The following is a 15,750-nucleotide window of genomic DNA, read 5'->3' on the forward strand; positions in this document are numbered from 1 at the left end:
CAATTATGTCTCTACTTCTTAAATAAAATAAAATTCTGCTTTTAAGAGCATAGACTACTGCATCTGAATGCAAACGCACATGTACCTGTTCCATAAGCCAGCGTGCCCAGAGCACTGTGGATCTGTATTATGATCATTTTTACAATAGTTTGGTCATGTGATAAAATTGAGCTGCCTTCCCGAAACAGACCAGCTGAACTAATAGAGGCAGTATCCACTTTCAACCTCTACTGAAGATCAATGATAAATCTTCTTGCAAACTGTGGCCACATGGTTGTTTGCATAAATAAGCATTAAAAGAAGATGAAAAAAGAGCTGGTCATATGCTCACTTACACTTACGGGGAGGAGGTGGGGGAAGGAATTTTCACTCTTGTAATCTGGGATACATTTATGTACCAAGTTTCTCTCTCCTCAGGCAAAATGACAGAGTCATGCCAGAACTCCCAGAGAATATTTCCAGTTAACATCAATTTGCCGGATGTCACAGACAAGTTTAATGAACAAAATGATAAATGTCTGTCAATGGCTTCATAAAGTCAATGAATTCTTGTTACAAAGAACATACATAATGCACGGCCGTGCCTGAGGCATATGTTACAGTTATTAGAAGTTTACTAGAGACCTTGATGTGGACAGTGAAGTGGTAATTTAACAATATACACCAGTTAACTTGCTGATAAGCTACCTAAACGATTATTAATATGTTGAAGATTGTACAAAGAGGAGTAAGAAAAAAAATATTTAAACTCTTCTGCATGCTCAGAAACCTTAAAGCTTCTTTGAAAAGATAATGAAGTATTTGATAACTTCCAGTTGAAACAAGTTGTAAAACAAAAACCAATACTGTGTAACACTAATCCATTTCAATTGTACACTATAATGACTTTTTCTTAATCATAATTATGTGGCTGAAGTGCCAGCCAGACCTCTTGAGAGAAGATATTACACTCCCATAGAATAATTTTTACCTCGTCTAAATTTGGGGTCAAAATTGATTCAAAGTATCTTATGACACTTCCCTCCTCTGCCACAGCTGTGAAAATAAGGCTCCACTGGAAAACACCACCTCCTTCCAGTCATCAGAAATGAATAAGAAAGGGGGAGCCCCCAGAAGCAGTCATGCAGATCCAAAACAATGATACAGCATGTATGTGATAATTTGTAAAGAGAAGAAAAAAGAAAACCCAAACCAAACCAAACCTGACTACCTGCAGCAAAACCAGCCTGCAACTGACGTAAGAGAAAAGAGTGGGAGGATGGAAGAAGACACAAATGATGAGAAAATATTTAGTATTAGAACAGATCAGCAAATAAATGAGAAGCTTTTCTATTTGGTACTTTTTCCTCTCCATTTTAAGGTGTCTCCCAATACAGCTTAAAAGAACTGACAATCCTACATTGTAAACAGGCTGACAGATGACTTGTATGATTTTAGCGGGAGAAGGCTGGCCTCATGCTGCAAAGGCTAAGGAGATACAAAACAGTAAGTTGTTTTTCTAATCCTATTTTATCTTGTTTAGTCTTTAATTGGAACTGGTTCAAAGAAGAGCCACAAAAAAAATTTATAAATATCAAAACTCAAAATCCTCTTGACTGGGAGATTCAGAAAGATCTTTGGTGTAATGCATGATTTTAAGACTCGTGTATCTATCAGGATGTCCAAAGAGATGAGCTGGTACATGTGGTAAAATTACATTGATCAATTAAAAATCCAATATTTTTTTCTACTTTTGTAATTCTATCAATCTGCCAGTGATACCATTAAGACATGAAGGTTTTGCATGAGAAATTCTCATCTATCGAAATTAGAACAATGTCATCAATGCGAACAGTAGCGTTTCCTGAAGATGCTAAAAATCAAATCGGAAGATAGAGTTGCTTCTGTTCACAGAATCCTCTCCAGTTTCCAACATTCATGTATCACTACACACAAAATATACATCACAAACTGTAAAGACTCAGTTTAACTGCCCCCTAGCTATGTATTAAAAGAACACCAGATGACATGTTTAATGCTTGTAATAACTTTTACGTACCCCTTACCCTGGTCAATCAGACAGTTATTTTTTTCAAAACAGTCTCTCAAATGCAAATAATTTCAAAAGAGACCTTCTGCACCTCAGAGTTAAGGAGCAAAATTCCACTACACGTTTCTAAGACATGGAAAATTGTTGCTGTTACTAAATTCAAAATTATAACTTTGGCATGTTCTCAGGCTAGAGGACTAGAATGATGTATGCTTTCCTGCTTTGCCATCAGTATACCACTCAGTGTAGCCTGTAGCTAGAGACAAACTCTTCTCCTTTCCAAAGGTCATACTGTATTCATGCAACCTAATGCTGCAATTCAGAACAGCCTCCCAATTTTGGACAGAACTGTAAACTTGCACAGAACAGAATCTGTTGCCCATTCCAACATCTACTTAAACATGGGCTTCACAAAGATGTTCCACATCTGAATACAGATACAGTGAATTGCAATGTTTTGAGACAAAACCCATCCTACCAGTAGCCCCTTTACATCAACCAGTACATAGGGAGTTTTCTCCCTAAGATTCTTTAGATCAGAAAGGATATCAAAGACACTCTCTGCAATTAGATTCCTGCTCTTCACAACACATTTTGGTCATAATTCAGAAACAACAACAATCTTACTTCTTGCTGCCCAGGACAATTTTACCAGGTCTCTTATGGCAGCTGCCATTTTAAAACATGGCTTTTGCCAAAGGCTGGAGATTTGCTCAGTAGTATTCTACCACTGCAAACTGGTAACACAGAAGTCAAAGTACAACTGTAAGGTCTTGAGAGGAACAGTATTGATCATTACTGTCCATGGAAGGGACTGCAGAGATGGTAATTTTCTTAGGTGTTTTTTAATACTGACTTAACTGAGCAGATGGCTCAGCTATATTTTCTCACATAGCAACGCCCCTTAAAAATGGCTGCTGAGAGAATAGTTTAGCATCACACTTGTAGATCATTACTCATTTTTGTATATTTTCGGAGAAAAAAAAAACCTGCTCTTTGGATTTTGGTGGTGGTTTGGGTTTTTATTCCCAAAGGGGTTTTCTGAGTTTGGTTAGGTTTTTCAGGTTTGGTTGGGTTTTTTTGTTTTCTTTTGGTTTTGGTTGTTTGTTTTTTTTTTTTTTTGGGGGGGGGGTGGGGGGGGGTGGTGGCGTATGTTCTTTGTGGTGTCTTTTGGGGGGGGGAGGGGTTGCTGGTTGGGTGGAGGGTCTTTTAAGAAAGATAATTCCATGGTTTATGTTATACAAGGTACAGTTACCTGACCTGGCTGTTTCTTGTACATTCATTAGTTTAAACCAATGCCCAGATTTAGTAACAGGAAGAAACATCCTGCCAGGTAAAAACATAAAAGCATTTATTTTCTACTTTGATTTCTCAAGAGCACTTGAGATATTTTCATTGAACAAACTGCCTACAACCACAGAGATGTCGAATAAGGGTGGCACCCTTGTGCTCTCGTGCTCTGTTCCTGTAATTAACAATCCTACAACAGTAAGGCCAGGTTTCTAGAAGGAGCTGGAACAGAGTGCATCATGTGCTCCAGAAGCCTCGCAAGCCTCCACACCCAGGACTGCTGGAAACTCTACTTAAATGAGGTTTCTACCCAACTTTTAGCTGCGTAACCAAAGTTCTTGTCTGTTTTCAAGTCTGCAGTTTGGGATATGCCCTCAAGATGATATAACCATGTTATCCAGATGCTGCTTAGTTTACTCTGTCTTTGTGAGCAATCATGTTGTTAAAAACAAAAAAAACTTCCACTAACCTAAGAGATCAAACTCTATTTCATTGGAAAAAAAAAAAAATAACTAACCAGAATTACTGTTGAGAGTTACGAAATAAAGTAAACACAGTAAAGAAAATCTGTCTAGTACTAGTACTGTTACATTTTCCTGTAACACATCAGGAAGGCCATCTCTCTCAGAAACTTTTAGAAACAGAAGAAACAACACAGGTTACATTAATTTCATACAGCAAATAACAAACTCTCCACCTTCCTGGTGGTTTCCAAACCATCTTCTTCCTCCATCTGCTGTTTAACTCCATCTATGAAAAAAGTAACAATTTTACCCATAAGAACAAAATATTTCCACTACAGACGTAAACTGTGGGAAGCTCACAGATGGATTTCTAACTCCCAACACAGATCACCTAGTGCGATTATTTTTTTCACCTCTAACACAATTGCTGAGACAATCACCTTTAAAATGTAGAATGCTGCTTATAATGCTACTGCTTAAAAGCTATGTAGAGATGGACCCTAGTAACTAATGTTGACCATACAACCCACACTTACTCAACAAAATGTGGAGACTTGACATTGTTGATTACTTTTTCACTTAGGTGGTGATTACCAGTTATAAAGACTGGAAGTAATCAATCCCAATTTAACAGCTGGGCCTATTGATGAAAAAAAAAAAAACAATACAAAACTAAACAAAAGATTATGTCCACGATTTTGGAGATAAGAAGTGGAAAAAATACAAAATCCAGAGGAAAACACACAAAAACTAAGCACAAATTTGTCCAACAAAGGAAATTACCATATTTCTGGAGGAAAATCCTTAGTAACTTTTAAATTCTTCCTCCAAGATTCTCTTTTGTCATTGTCTTAGATTGTTCTGCACACCATCAATAGCCACAGCTGTTAAATTGTGAAGACGTGACAACAAGTCTCTAGGCAAACAACTGCTCAGAGTGAGATCCTTTTCTTTAGGATAATCAGAGCTGGCTGACAAAAGGGGGCCTTACTGAATGCCCTTTCAACAATTTCTACACCAAGAAATACAGAGAGGGAGGCAGGGGTAAGAAGGGGAGTAGTGGAGGGAGCACCACACTGCAAGAACAGAACAGCATCCTTTGCTGCCATACATTGCTTTGCAAGTAGAAAAGAAATATCAATAGTTTAGTGCACATACCTCACATATAACTCACACCAGGTAAGAACTGAGTGCCTCTAGTCACAGCTCTGAACAACTTCTAGCATGGTACCATGTTTTCCTTCAACATTTCTTAACGAAGGTGAAGGTGTCCTTCGCTAAATACTACAATGAAACTGAACATTCCTTTAAAAAAAGCTGGTAAAAACTTCATACATTATGAAGTAACAGTGGTAAAAACTAATAAAAACCAAAACAGCTTTGGCCTTACTAGCTAGGAAAACAAGGGCATAAAATGCCTCAGTTTCACATTATGCTTAATGTAATTTTGAAACTGAAGTATTGAGGAAACCCATAAAAAGCTCACTTGTCTAGTAGGGTGGTAGTGGAAACAAACTGTTCACATGCACTAAGTAAAGCTTTATACATTTTTTGTCCTGGCAACAATATAAAAGCCCATCCATTAGTCTGTGGAAGAGCTCTTACAACCACACACCAGTCATTGCTGAAAGAAAAGGAAATGCCCTAGTGCCAAAAAAAATTTTAAAAGTAACTAGTGGTTATATCTTAAAAGGATGCTGACAATTTCTTCTGTAGACATGTTGTCAGAATTCAGGCCAAAGATGCCTGGGGAAGTTGCAGAGGAAAATCACACAAGAAAAAGAATTAAGAAGGAAAATATTTCCCAGTTTTCTTATTTCTTCAGTGTATATATCTGTTAAAGAGCAAAAATCTTACCGCTCTTCTTCACCATTATCAACTGACATTGCCAAATGAGACATTAAACATCCTCCTCCTGCCTTAAATACTGTAATTTAAATGCACTAAGGATCAGCCACGTGCACGCTCAGCTTAGAAAGATTCTACTCTCAGGCCATTCAAATCAACTAATCAAAGCCAGAGCAGTAAGGCAGGACTTGTAACAACCTAAACAAGAGCTTGCTCAAACTGCCTGCAACCACACCAGTTCTACAGCATTAAGAATTTGCTATCTTTTTTAATACAAGACTATTACCTACAGCTGCCATTTGCCACTTCACTTCCACCTCAGTCAAAAAACACTTCTGCCCCCTATGCACACCCTTCCATCTCTTAATTTGTTCCTCTCTCCATACGATTTAAAATAACGAAACATACCTTTGAGATCTATATGCATTTGGAAAACACCTGAAATGACAGATTCTATACAAAATGAAAACTATATTATCATAGACTCATAGAATGGTTAGGGTTGGAAAGGATCGTAAGACAGTCTGCTAGACTACAGCTATTAATCTCTTTATTTAAGGCACAATTTAAAAAAAATAGTAGCATAAGGGCAAGATTTTTGCCTACGCACATTCCAGAAAGGCTGCAGTCTGATGAACATTTAGCTTTGCAGCAGTCTAAGTTTCAGTAGCCTTCCTCTGTCCTCACTAAGCATTCCTACCTCCACATCATTCCTCTCAGTTACACCAGTGCTTTCACAGAGTGGCTCCATGACAAACTGCATCAGGGAACTCATCTGAGTTCAACATCATCTTTTGTTTTAATTCTATTATTTTAACCCAGATCGGTTCCCTGTTCAGTTAGCCACAAATGCAGCTGTGCCCACACAAGAAACAGCACAATACAAAAGTAGGAACAAACAGCTGGAACTGCTAAGAAAACATTATTGTCACAGTACAGAATAAGGCTCAGCTGGATGCACTCTTAAGTGCAAATATTTAAAAGCAGAGCAAAAGGTGTTATTAGGATAGCAAAACATAAATATTGCCAATTATTGGCACTGCAGTGGGACCAGAAGTCATATGACTGCCACAGCAGGTAAGCAAAATTACAAACTCTCCACAAAGTATAGCGTGCTCTGTATAAAAGCCCAGTGCTTCACAAACTGCAGTGCAGCATGCACATGCGGTTTCCCTCAAGGAGCATGCTCCCAGAAACCTTCTGCTTGCATAACCTTTCACTCTTGTGAAATGTAGAAACCTGTACACCAAGAATTGGGCTTACATTTCCTGTAATTCACAAGCATTAAAATCAATTCAGCGAAGTCACAAGAGAGAAAGGGAGTGCTCCTATCCAGCTGTACATATCCCATCCAACCATCTTAAGGCTTCAATTTCCACTTTTTGTAAAAAGGAAACAAATGAGCATCCTGTTCAATCACTGCCCAAAACCCATGCTACTACCTTCAGAACATGAACCACCTTCTCCATTTTTTTCTTAATGCTATCTTATTGGAAGACTGGCTTTATTTTCAGAATCTTAGTTAACCATGGTTAGTCGCAATTTAAAAATATGGGGATACAAAAATCTCAGCTTGTTTATTTTTGGCTGACTCAAAGTTGTACCGAAAGTGGTTATGACTTTCTCCACAGTCTACATTCCTTTTATATTCCATTAAAAGAGACCTCTCTCAGTAGCAATGGCAGCAGTAAACTGAATTTTGAGTAAGTCATACTTTTCACTATTAGCGTTTTACCCTAACATGTTGCCTCACAAAGAACCACATAGGAACCTCCTCCTCTCCCCCTCAGGTCAATTAGCCTGCTTAGTAAGCAACTACAAGCATGCAGTGAAACTAATATTTATTTTTACCTAAGCAGTACCTCAGCCCCACAGCTCCCTTTAAAAGAGTAGGGGGATCTCACCGAAAAGAAGCCCTAAATTAGTTAAATTCTTTTGTGCATGGATGAACAACAGGAAAGCAAAGCCTTGGGGCCTCTGGGGAGGAACCCTGTCCCTGCAGACCTACTCTGATGTGCTCAGGAGATAAGGCTCCATAGTGACACTTAAGGAAAGGCCTGCTCACATTTGAATTTCTGCATTCCTCAAGAACAATTCATGGCAATCACTAACTTTGCAGAGGAGCTACATGAAAGCTTTGGCCAATGAATGAGGGTCATCTGCTCTTTATCACAAGGGTAAACCTCATCCTGGCCAGTTTCTAACCTTTTAACCCTGTGAATTCTTAATTTGCACATGAATAATGGAATTCTTGCCAAGAGTGCAACCTTCAGCTTCCAGTTCCTAACTTTAGAAACCAAGACCTGATCTCCTTGTGTGTTCAAATCTTAAACTCTTGGACAGATTAAAGTTTTTGATTTCCAAATGCAACACTAAACATTACAATTCTGAAGCAAGAGATAAGCTTACTGGCAAAAGCTCTGACCAGGCAAAGAAAAAGAACATCCTCGCACCCTGCTGCTACCACTAACTGAAGAGAGCATTTGCTTTTTCTCCCCCAAAGAAAGAATGCCCATTTAATGCCTATTCTCCACCTGTTTAATATGTATAGTTCCTTCTCTACCCTGACCACAAGGTAATTTGCCTTCACAGCAACCAACAACTCCTTCTAAACAAAATTATAAGCCTACAAAATCCCCCACAAGATTTTAATATATTTAGCTTAAAAGGTCTGCCAAGTTCAATCAGCACATGATACCAGGCACAAACACTGTAAAAATTTGGTATAAAATGAATTGTGCAGATTTTATGGGCTTCAAAATACGACGATACAAATTACTGCCTCATTTCACAGCTTTACAGGGAAGATTACATTCTGAAGCCGGTCAGATTGTAACATGACTAAAAAGAAGAGACTGCTACATAAGATAACTTCATGTTTGGCCCCTAGTTAACCACTTAATCGCTAAGTCAACAACACCTACTGTGATCATTATGGATCCACTATCCCTTCCAGTTTTCTCCAACAGCCATAGGAAACCTTTCAAGTATTCAAAGAAGAAAAAGAAACCTTTTGTCACAGTCTTACAGGGGAGGGGGGAGAAAAATGAAAAAAAAAAAAGGGGGGGGGGGGGGAGAGAAGGAAGGGCTGCAAAACAAGAGTCTCACTCCACAGCATGAAATCTTTTGGTTCACAACTCTTCCTGTGTGAAAACCTTTATCAAAAAAGCAAAACAAAATTAAACCATATTTCTGGTGAAATAATGTGCATCTGAGAAACACTTACAGAAGTTCAGTACTGTATGAATAAAATCTAATACTAAAATCTAATACTGCATTGTACTACTACAGTGCTATTCTATTCCAGGTGGTCTCTGACACTGAGAACAGAGCTCATCCTGCAATATCTCAGATTTAAAGTGGCCCTGAATTTTCCCCCATCCTGCACACGGAACCCATCAGCCAGGGACTTCCTTTGTATTTATTAAGAACTCCTATCCTTTTAAGAAAGGTTTTCTTCAGTCTGTTTATTAATGGCACTGACACTCAGAAACCTAGTGAGGTGAATTTAAATGTCAACAATAATAATACTTAATTTTTCATCATTTCCGCAAAAGTATGCAAGAGGTGTTTGGTCTGTTTATCCTGTATGCGGGATGCCATGATACTTAGTTGTAAGTAGCCAGATTTTTGAAATCAAGAGTTCACGTAACAGCTTCTTACAGCACATGAAAAACTTATCACTTACTAGTAGCCACCTGATTCAGGGTCATTTTCAACTGCCCCATGCTCTGGCTCACTTCACACCTTCCTGGGGTATCTCACGGATAGTTTATATAGTAAATTCAGAAGCACACAGGAAAAACATTCTAGCATTTTTTCATGTAAGTTGATGTACCAATTGTATTAATGAGTTTCAGGTTGATTTTGGTAAAACTTGCAATTTACAACAAATGCCAAGTTTCCAGAGAGACATCAATGTCAGTTTTGTGCAACTTGCTACCAAGAACAGGGTTGAAGAGGTCAAAGGAAGCCTTTTCCTATTAGATTAAGTTCATCAGTTAAGTCCTATTATAGAGGAACATGAGAAGACTACATCAACTTTGTACTCTCTGTGTTACACTTTCTTTGAAAAGAAGAAAACCTGTAGTGTTGTAGAAGCAGCCTACTGGCAATGCTTTGCACTTGCACGGAGAAAGGCATGGCAATCAGTTTGCAATGCACATATGTTGCTCAACGCATTTAAAGATGCTAGGAAAACAAGAGGGCAACACACAGTCCGTGTCAGACAGTTAAAACCATAAAGGCACTTACAACTATTTCCTTCACCATTCATCTAGTAGCAGGGAGTCACCCTAGAAACGTGACTCTCACTTCCTAGCCCTTAGGACCACGTAAGAGGCCCTTTGGGTAAGTTCCAGAGGAGTCCCAGAAGGGACAGCACCCGCATCTGCTGGGCTGAATGCAAGTGTCAGAAAAGCAACAGCTTGGTAATATAACCCTCATGGTTGATCAGAAAACCTTTCCCTTCCCCAAGACAACCAGCTTCATCAGTTGTTCTGCCCTGCCGCAAGATGGCACACCACCAAGATATTGAACAAGGAGTAATTTTATTATTTTTTAATCAGATTTGTAGATGACCCTTGTAAGGCTGCCCGAACAGCACATGGGAAACAAGACCCAGGAGTGCTGCAGCCAGCACAGCTCTGCACCACCCCCTGCTCTGGAGACCAGTGACCTACATGAGCCACCCACACGAAGCACCACTGCCCAAGAGGCCTCAGAGGTGGCTGTGCTGCTCCTGCCACGCCAGGGCCATCACAAGTGTTGTTTATGATCTTTAAATATGTAACAAGAAACAAAGGTACTGCAGAATTGACTCGATCTTTGCTTTGTAATGTGTCTTTTTAGATACACAATCAAAAGGACAGGTTGTTGTGTACTGTTCAGGAAATTGCTGTCACAAATTGAGAAGCAGGTTAATAAATAAGAGCTGGAACTTACTTGCTAGTGTGAGGTGGCTTTTTTGACTGAGAATGGCCCCATATTTGTTCAGAGCTAAGCACTGGTAAAATCCTTCATCAGACAGCTCTCCTTTCTTTCCTTCCACCTCACTGATATATAACGAGCCATTGGATAAAGTGTAGATCCGTTCATTTTCAGATACTTTGCCTCCATTTTTCAGCCATGTAATAGTGATAGGAGCTTCTCCACGGGCCTGGCAGTCTAAAACCACCGGATCCTTCCTTGACACTGTAATGTCCTGAGGCTCTTTCACAAAAAAGAGTTCACTAAAGCACCATGCTCCTAAGAGAGAGAAAAACAGATTTTGCCAGTAAGCACAGGGGTGCACGGTACCGAGCGCACTTGTGAGCCGCGGGTCACCGTGCTGAGCCCACCGCTCAAGGTACAACTCTCGCTGCTACAGGCTCCAAACGCAGAGAACTTTGCGCGCTCTGCGGTACTGAGTTCAGGCAGCGTAAAGCCACCGTGGCCAGGGCTGAGCGCGGGGCGCGCAGCGCGTCAGGTGAGCGCGCACCGGCGGCCGCGGGGCCCGGCACACAGCTGCGGCCGCTCCCGCTCGGTGACTTCAGGAGCCCGCTCGAGGAGCGGGGCGAGGCGCAGGAGGCCGGTGTCACGGCAAGCCGCTGGCGGAGCCCCGGGGCGGAGAGCGGGAGGCAGCGGCCGCCAGGTGCCCGCGCAGCCCCTCAGAGCCCCTCCAACCGCCCCCGCCGAGCGCGTGGCTAATTAACGGTCGCCCCTTGCCTAACGCGGCAGCGAGGGGATACCCGCAGCGCGCGCCCCCTGCCGGCGGGGCGGCACAGAGCCCCTCCGCGCAGCACCGCGCCCCGCCGCGAACAAAGCGTGGAGCCGGAGCCGGTTCCCGCCGCAGCCGGCCCCGCCGGTGCCCGATAAATAAAACCACGTGCGGCGGAGCGGGGCCGGAGCGCGGGCGGACAATGGGCCCTCGGGGCACGGGGCGGGCGGACGGACTCACCTGGCAGCGGGAGTAGAGGGAGCAGCAGCAGCGCCCGCAGCAGCGCCCGGCGGCAGAACGGCGCCATTCAGCGGGAGGCGGCTGGCATGCCCCGCCGGCCGCCGCGAGAGAGACCGGTCAGCGGCCGAGGGGAGGAGACAGAGGATGGACGGAGCGGCCCCGGCGCGCCCGTCCCGGCCCTACTCTCCGCATCTCGTCTCCATTGGCCTTTGGGGAGAAGAGGGGCGAGGGGCAGGGCCGGGCGGGGGGCGGAGGAGGGAGGGACGCCGCTGGACGGGGCGGGCCTCGGCGGACAATACCCCGGGGAATGGGGGCGGCAGGACACGCCGGCCCCGAGCACGAGGGGCTAGGGGCTCCGGCGCCATCTGGGCCGAGCACGGCCGGGCCCGACCCCCGCACGGATGAGCGCCGGCGCTGCCCCGCAGACGGGGCGCCTCGGACAGCGCTGGGGCCCAACGGCAGCTCCCCCCCGGGACAGCCCCGCGCCGGCCAGGCTCTGCGGGCAGACGGCCCAGCCCCCCCCGACCGGGCAGGAGCTGCCGTCTATGCCTCCCCCTAGGGCGCAGGGCACTACACACCGCAGCGCTAGGGCGAGCGTTAGCAGCGTTCAGCCAGACCCGTCTTTACCGAAGGTCTCTGCCAAAACCGGAGCTGCCCACCAGCGGCACGCAGCCGGCGGGCCTTCCGAGGTCGGGGCAGCAGACCCTGCAGTGCCCCGTACAGGTGGCATGATGGCTGGGTTTGGCAGAACACCCCACGGCGCTGCGAGAATGGGAATTGATCAGAAGTAGAGTGCCATTTTGTCAGTGATTCTCACTGACCCCTTCATACAGCACCAGTAAAACCACTTCTAGATGCCTACGTGAGGCAGTGCTCTGCTGCTGAGGATGAGCCACCCTCCACCAGAAAACAGCCAAGTTTACATTTGCCTCAAGTCCAAAATGTAGCTTGCTGAAATGCAACCTAAACTGCAAACAGATGGCTTGAGAATTATGCTATCAACACCCTATGGACGATTTGGAAGTGAAATATCAAATCAAATGCTGCCACTATCACTGAAGTTCACAGCTCCACCAGTAAATTTACTCCATGCTTGCAGCCAGCGATTTCTAAGCTACTTTTTTGTCTATTCAGAGGTCTAGTTTCTAAAGTTACCATGTAGGAAGGCATCTTCTTACTCAGCATATTTGCCCCTTGTTTGCTTTCATTGTGAGAGCTGCTGACTTCAGTGACAGGCAAGTTTTCAGTGCTTTTTGTTCCTGCCAGCAGTGCAAAGCTCACAGAGCCAGGACCCGGCAGCCAAACTTGGTCCCTTCTGCCGCATCATCACTGGGACTGGATGCAGCCTCAGTCAGTGACTCCTGAAAGCCTGCAGAAGAAAATCAGAGATATCTAAACATGACACAAGCCATAGTTTGACCTATATCACCTTTCTCACTTGTCAAAAATACATAAGCAGAAGCATTCAGCTTGCTCTGATCTTACCACTAGTTTTCAGGAAAGGTAATTAGGAAAGATTTGTTCTGCATACAGATCAGTTACCCAAAAGGCATCCAGGCAGTTTCACAGTCATTTTGCAAAGCACATGTACGGCTTTGGTGTCCAAATAGGAGCAAATACATTATCAGGATCCACTTGACTCAGTATTTTTAAAATTTCCTAAGTGTTTTAATTTATCCAGTCATAAAAGTGTGAATTATGAAAAAAGGTATCACAAGCAATTTTGTTTATATTCTTTTTGAGCATTAATGATTAAACATGAATTCTTTCTTGTGGCAAACTCACAACTTTCAATTGCAGCTCATGTTGGTAGTGGACTCTCTCCTGCTAAATCGTGGTTGATCAGAGTGACCTGAATTTGAGATTTGCTAGATGACCTCGGCACAACTAGAAGACAAACACAGGGACAGGGAATGCATTACCCAGTAACATTCATACAGCATGTGCTTTGGTCAGTTGGTGGAGAGGCTGAAACTGTCCTTTGTTAGATACAAGTTACTTCCCTGCAGACCTATGCTCTGTGCAGCAGCACACTGCTTCCCGCAGGCATGAGTGGGTGGCTGTGCTGTACTGCCCAGCAATGGACACCTCCTTGCCCAGCTCACCAGCCCTCTTTGAAGCAGGAGTTCGTCCTAATGGACCAGGAGACAAAAGAAGCCAATGGAGAAAAAACAATCTGTAGGCTTACTTGTGGGCTGATTGCTGTTAGTTGTGTTGTCTGTGCTCACTCCTGTGGCAGGGAAACCGCTTTACCGTTTCCCTGGACTACGCTGTGCCAGCAGGAGGGTTTGACTCATGAGATCAAATACAATATTTGTCTTCAATGGCTTGACAAAGAAAAGTGCTTCCCACTGGAGCACTTCGTGTGGCTGTGTTGAGGCAGCTGCAAACACCAGTATTTCCATTTTCACATATCTGCTGAACAAAACAAATAATAAATTTCTTATCAGAATTAAGTCAGTCATCCTCTAACTAGATGAGCATAAGCTCTCTCTCTTTAATTTGTCAGAAGTCATTTTAACACATTTTCCAGTAATTAACTGGATTAGATATAGTGCAGACTTGAGATAACATATCTAAATTCATACTTCACTGCAAACTGATAAACCCATTGAACCGCAGTTTAAAGGCACTGCCAGCCATAACTTTGTCAAACACACCATGTTAGTAAATATGGAGCCAATAAACACAATTATCACTTGGCTGGCCTTCTCACAGCAGCATTATCTTGAGAAAGCCAGAATGGCAGTCCAGGATGAGTACAAAGTACTGCCAGCCAACATAAACAAAACTATGCCTACTTTGCTGCAGGGCAGCGATTTCTCTTCTGTCACCAACACAGACTTTTTTGCTTGACTTGATCTGTATTTTTGGCTGTGCAAACTTCCGCTGGTTTTGTGGTTCTTTACAGATCCATATAAATCCTTTCCTATGCTTTCTCTTCGGTTTGGGGGTCTGCAAACAAGCTGCACACACCTTTCAAAGAAATAATAACTTCAGCAGTCAGCTCCTCAGTGTCTTTAAACACAAGTCAGTGGTAAGACCTCTTTCTGAAGTGCTACCAACAGCTGGAATATCAGCATGCTGTCCAGGTTGCTGTCTGTAAATAACCTGATTACCTTATGCTGCATTTCAGCCTCAGCCTCAGATCTGGCAAGCCCTGAAAAGAAAGATTTGAATATCAGACTGACATGAACAGATCTAGCTCAAGGCTTTGCTCCACTGCTCTTCTGCATGTGTGCTGGGCAGCTGTCAACCCCTCCAGGGCTGCTAAACTGAGCTGGGGCCATACAATCCAGAATTTTGGCCCCATTATGAACCAGTAGGGAGAGAGAGGGATTCTCCAAACATGAATGAAGTTTCGTGACCATGGTGCTTATACACTTTTTCTGAAGTGTTACCAACGTTTCTAGAAAGGGAACTATTAGGCAGGACTTTGGGATGGTATATAGCAGCCTCAGGAAAAGGAAAGAAGCTGATTGGAGTTTCCACAGTGAACTCTGTTTATGAGATCTCTGCAGCCACAAGCCCACGATGGGGAATGAATTTTCTTTCCAGGTTAGAGTAAGGTTTTTCTAGTGTTGGACCATTTCAATTTCTTTCAGCTTAAATCAGAAATAGTTCAGTTTGGTCTCTGGTCAGTTTTGCACTAAGCATTTCAGCTCTACCTGAGAAAAAGAATAGCATCATGTTAGCACTCTCATGCCTGTGGTCTGGGAAAAGCTGTCACAGCAGCACTAATGGTGTTTGGCATGGCCACAACCTGCCTAAGCTGAGTGCCTGCATATGCTGTGTCCCACCTGACCTGAAAAGCTCAGAGATGGGGAAGTGTCTTTGCCCAGATGATCCATTCCCCAAGTGTGGCTTTGCACAGCTCCTGCTCTAACACTGTAATGTCATGGGACAGAAAAGGGTAAAGATAAGCACCCATGTGTGGGAAACAGGAGAGGTGGGGAGAGAGCTGCTTACAGCAGTTTAAGTGTGCCCATTGGCACATGTGCAGTCACAACAGTATTCTCAATTAGCTGCACCCTTTAAGAGGCAATAGTAGAGTCCTGGAGCCCAAATCTATTTTCAAACCAACATATAATCATCATCCTGGACCCCCACTCCTTCCAGCCCCCCAGGCTCAACCCTACCAGTGCCAGGTCCCAGTTCATCCACCAGGTCTGCGGGCAGGT

General features: G+C 43.3%; 1 protein-coding gene across 1 annotated transcript in view; it reads right to left on the reverse strand.

The window, feature by feature from the left end:
• The window catches only part of PRTG (protogenin), a 79,231-nt gene extending 67,244 nt beyond the window's left edge, over positions 1-11,987 (reverse strand). The window contains exons 1-2 of the mRNA XM_057398034.1: positions 11,570-11,987; positions 10,576-10,878 (exon numbers count right to left, since the gene is read on the reverse strand). Of these exons, the coding sequence (XP_057254017.1) occupies positions 10,576-10,878; positions 11,570-11,636 (370 nt within the window). The 5' untranslated portion in view covers positions 11,637-11,987. The remainder of the gene's footprint in view (positions 1-10,575; positions 10,879-11,569) is intronic.
• Between the last annotated feature and the right edge of the window lie 3,763 nt (positions 11,988-15,750).

This window comes from Pezoporus wallicus, unplaced genomic scaffold (assembly GCF_028554395.1).
Source record: "Pezoporus wallicus isolate ANWC-B61680 ecotype Strahan unplaced genomic scaffold, APGP_CSIRO_Pwel_v1 contig_3952, whole genome shotgun sequence".
Taxonomy (NCBI): Eukaryota; Metazoa; Chordata; class Aves; order Psittaciformes; family Psittacidae; genus Pezoporus; species Pezoporus wallicus.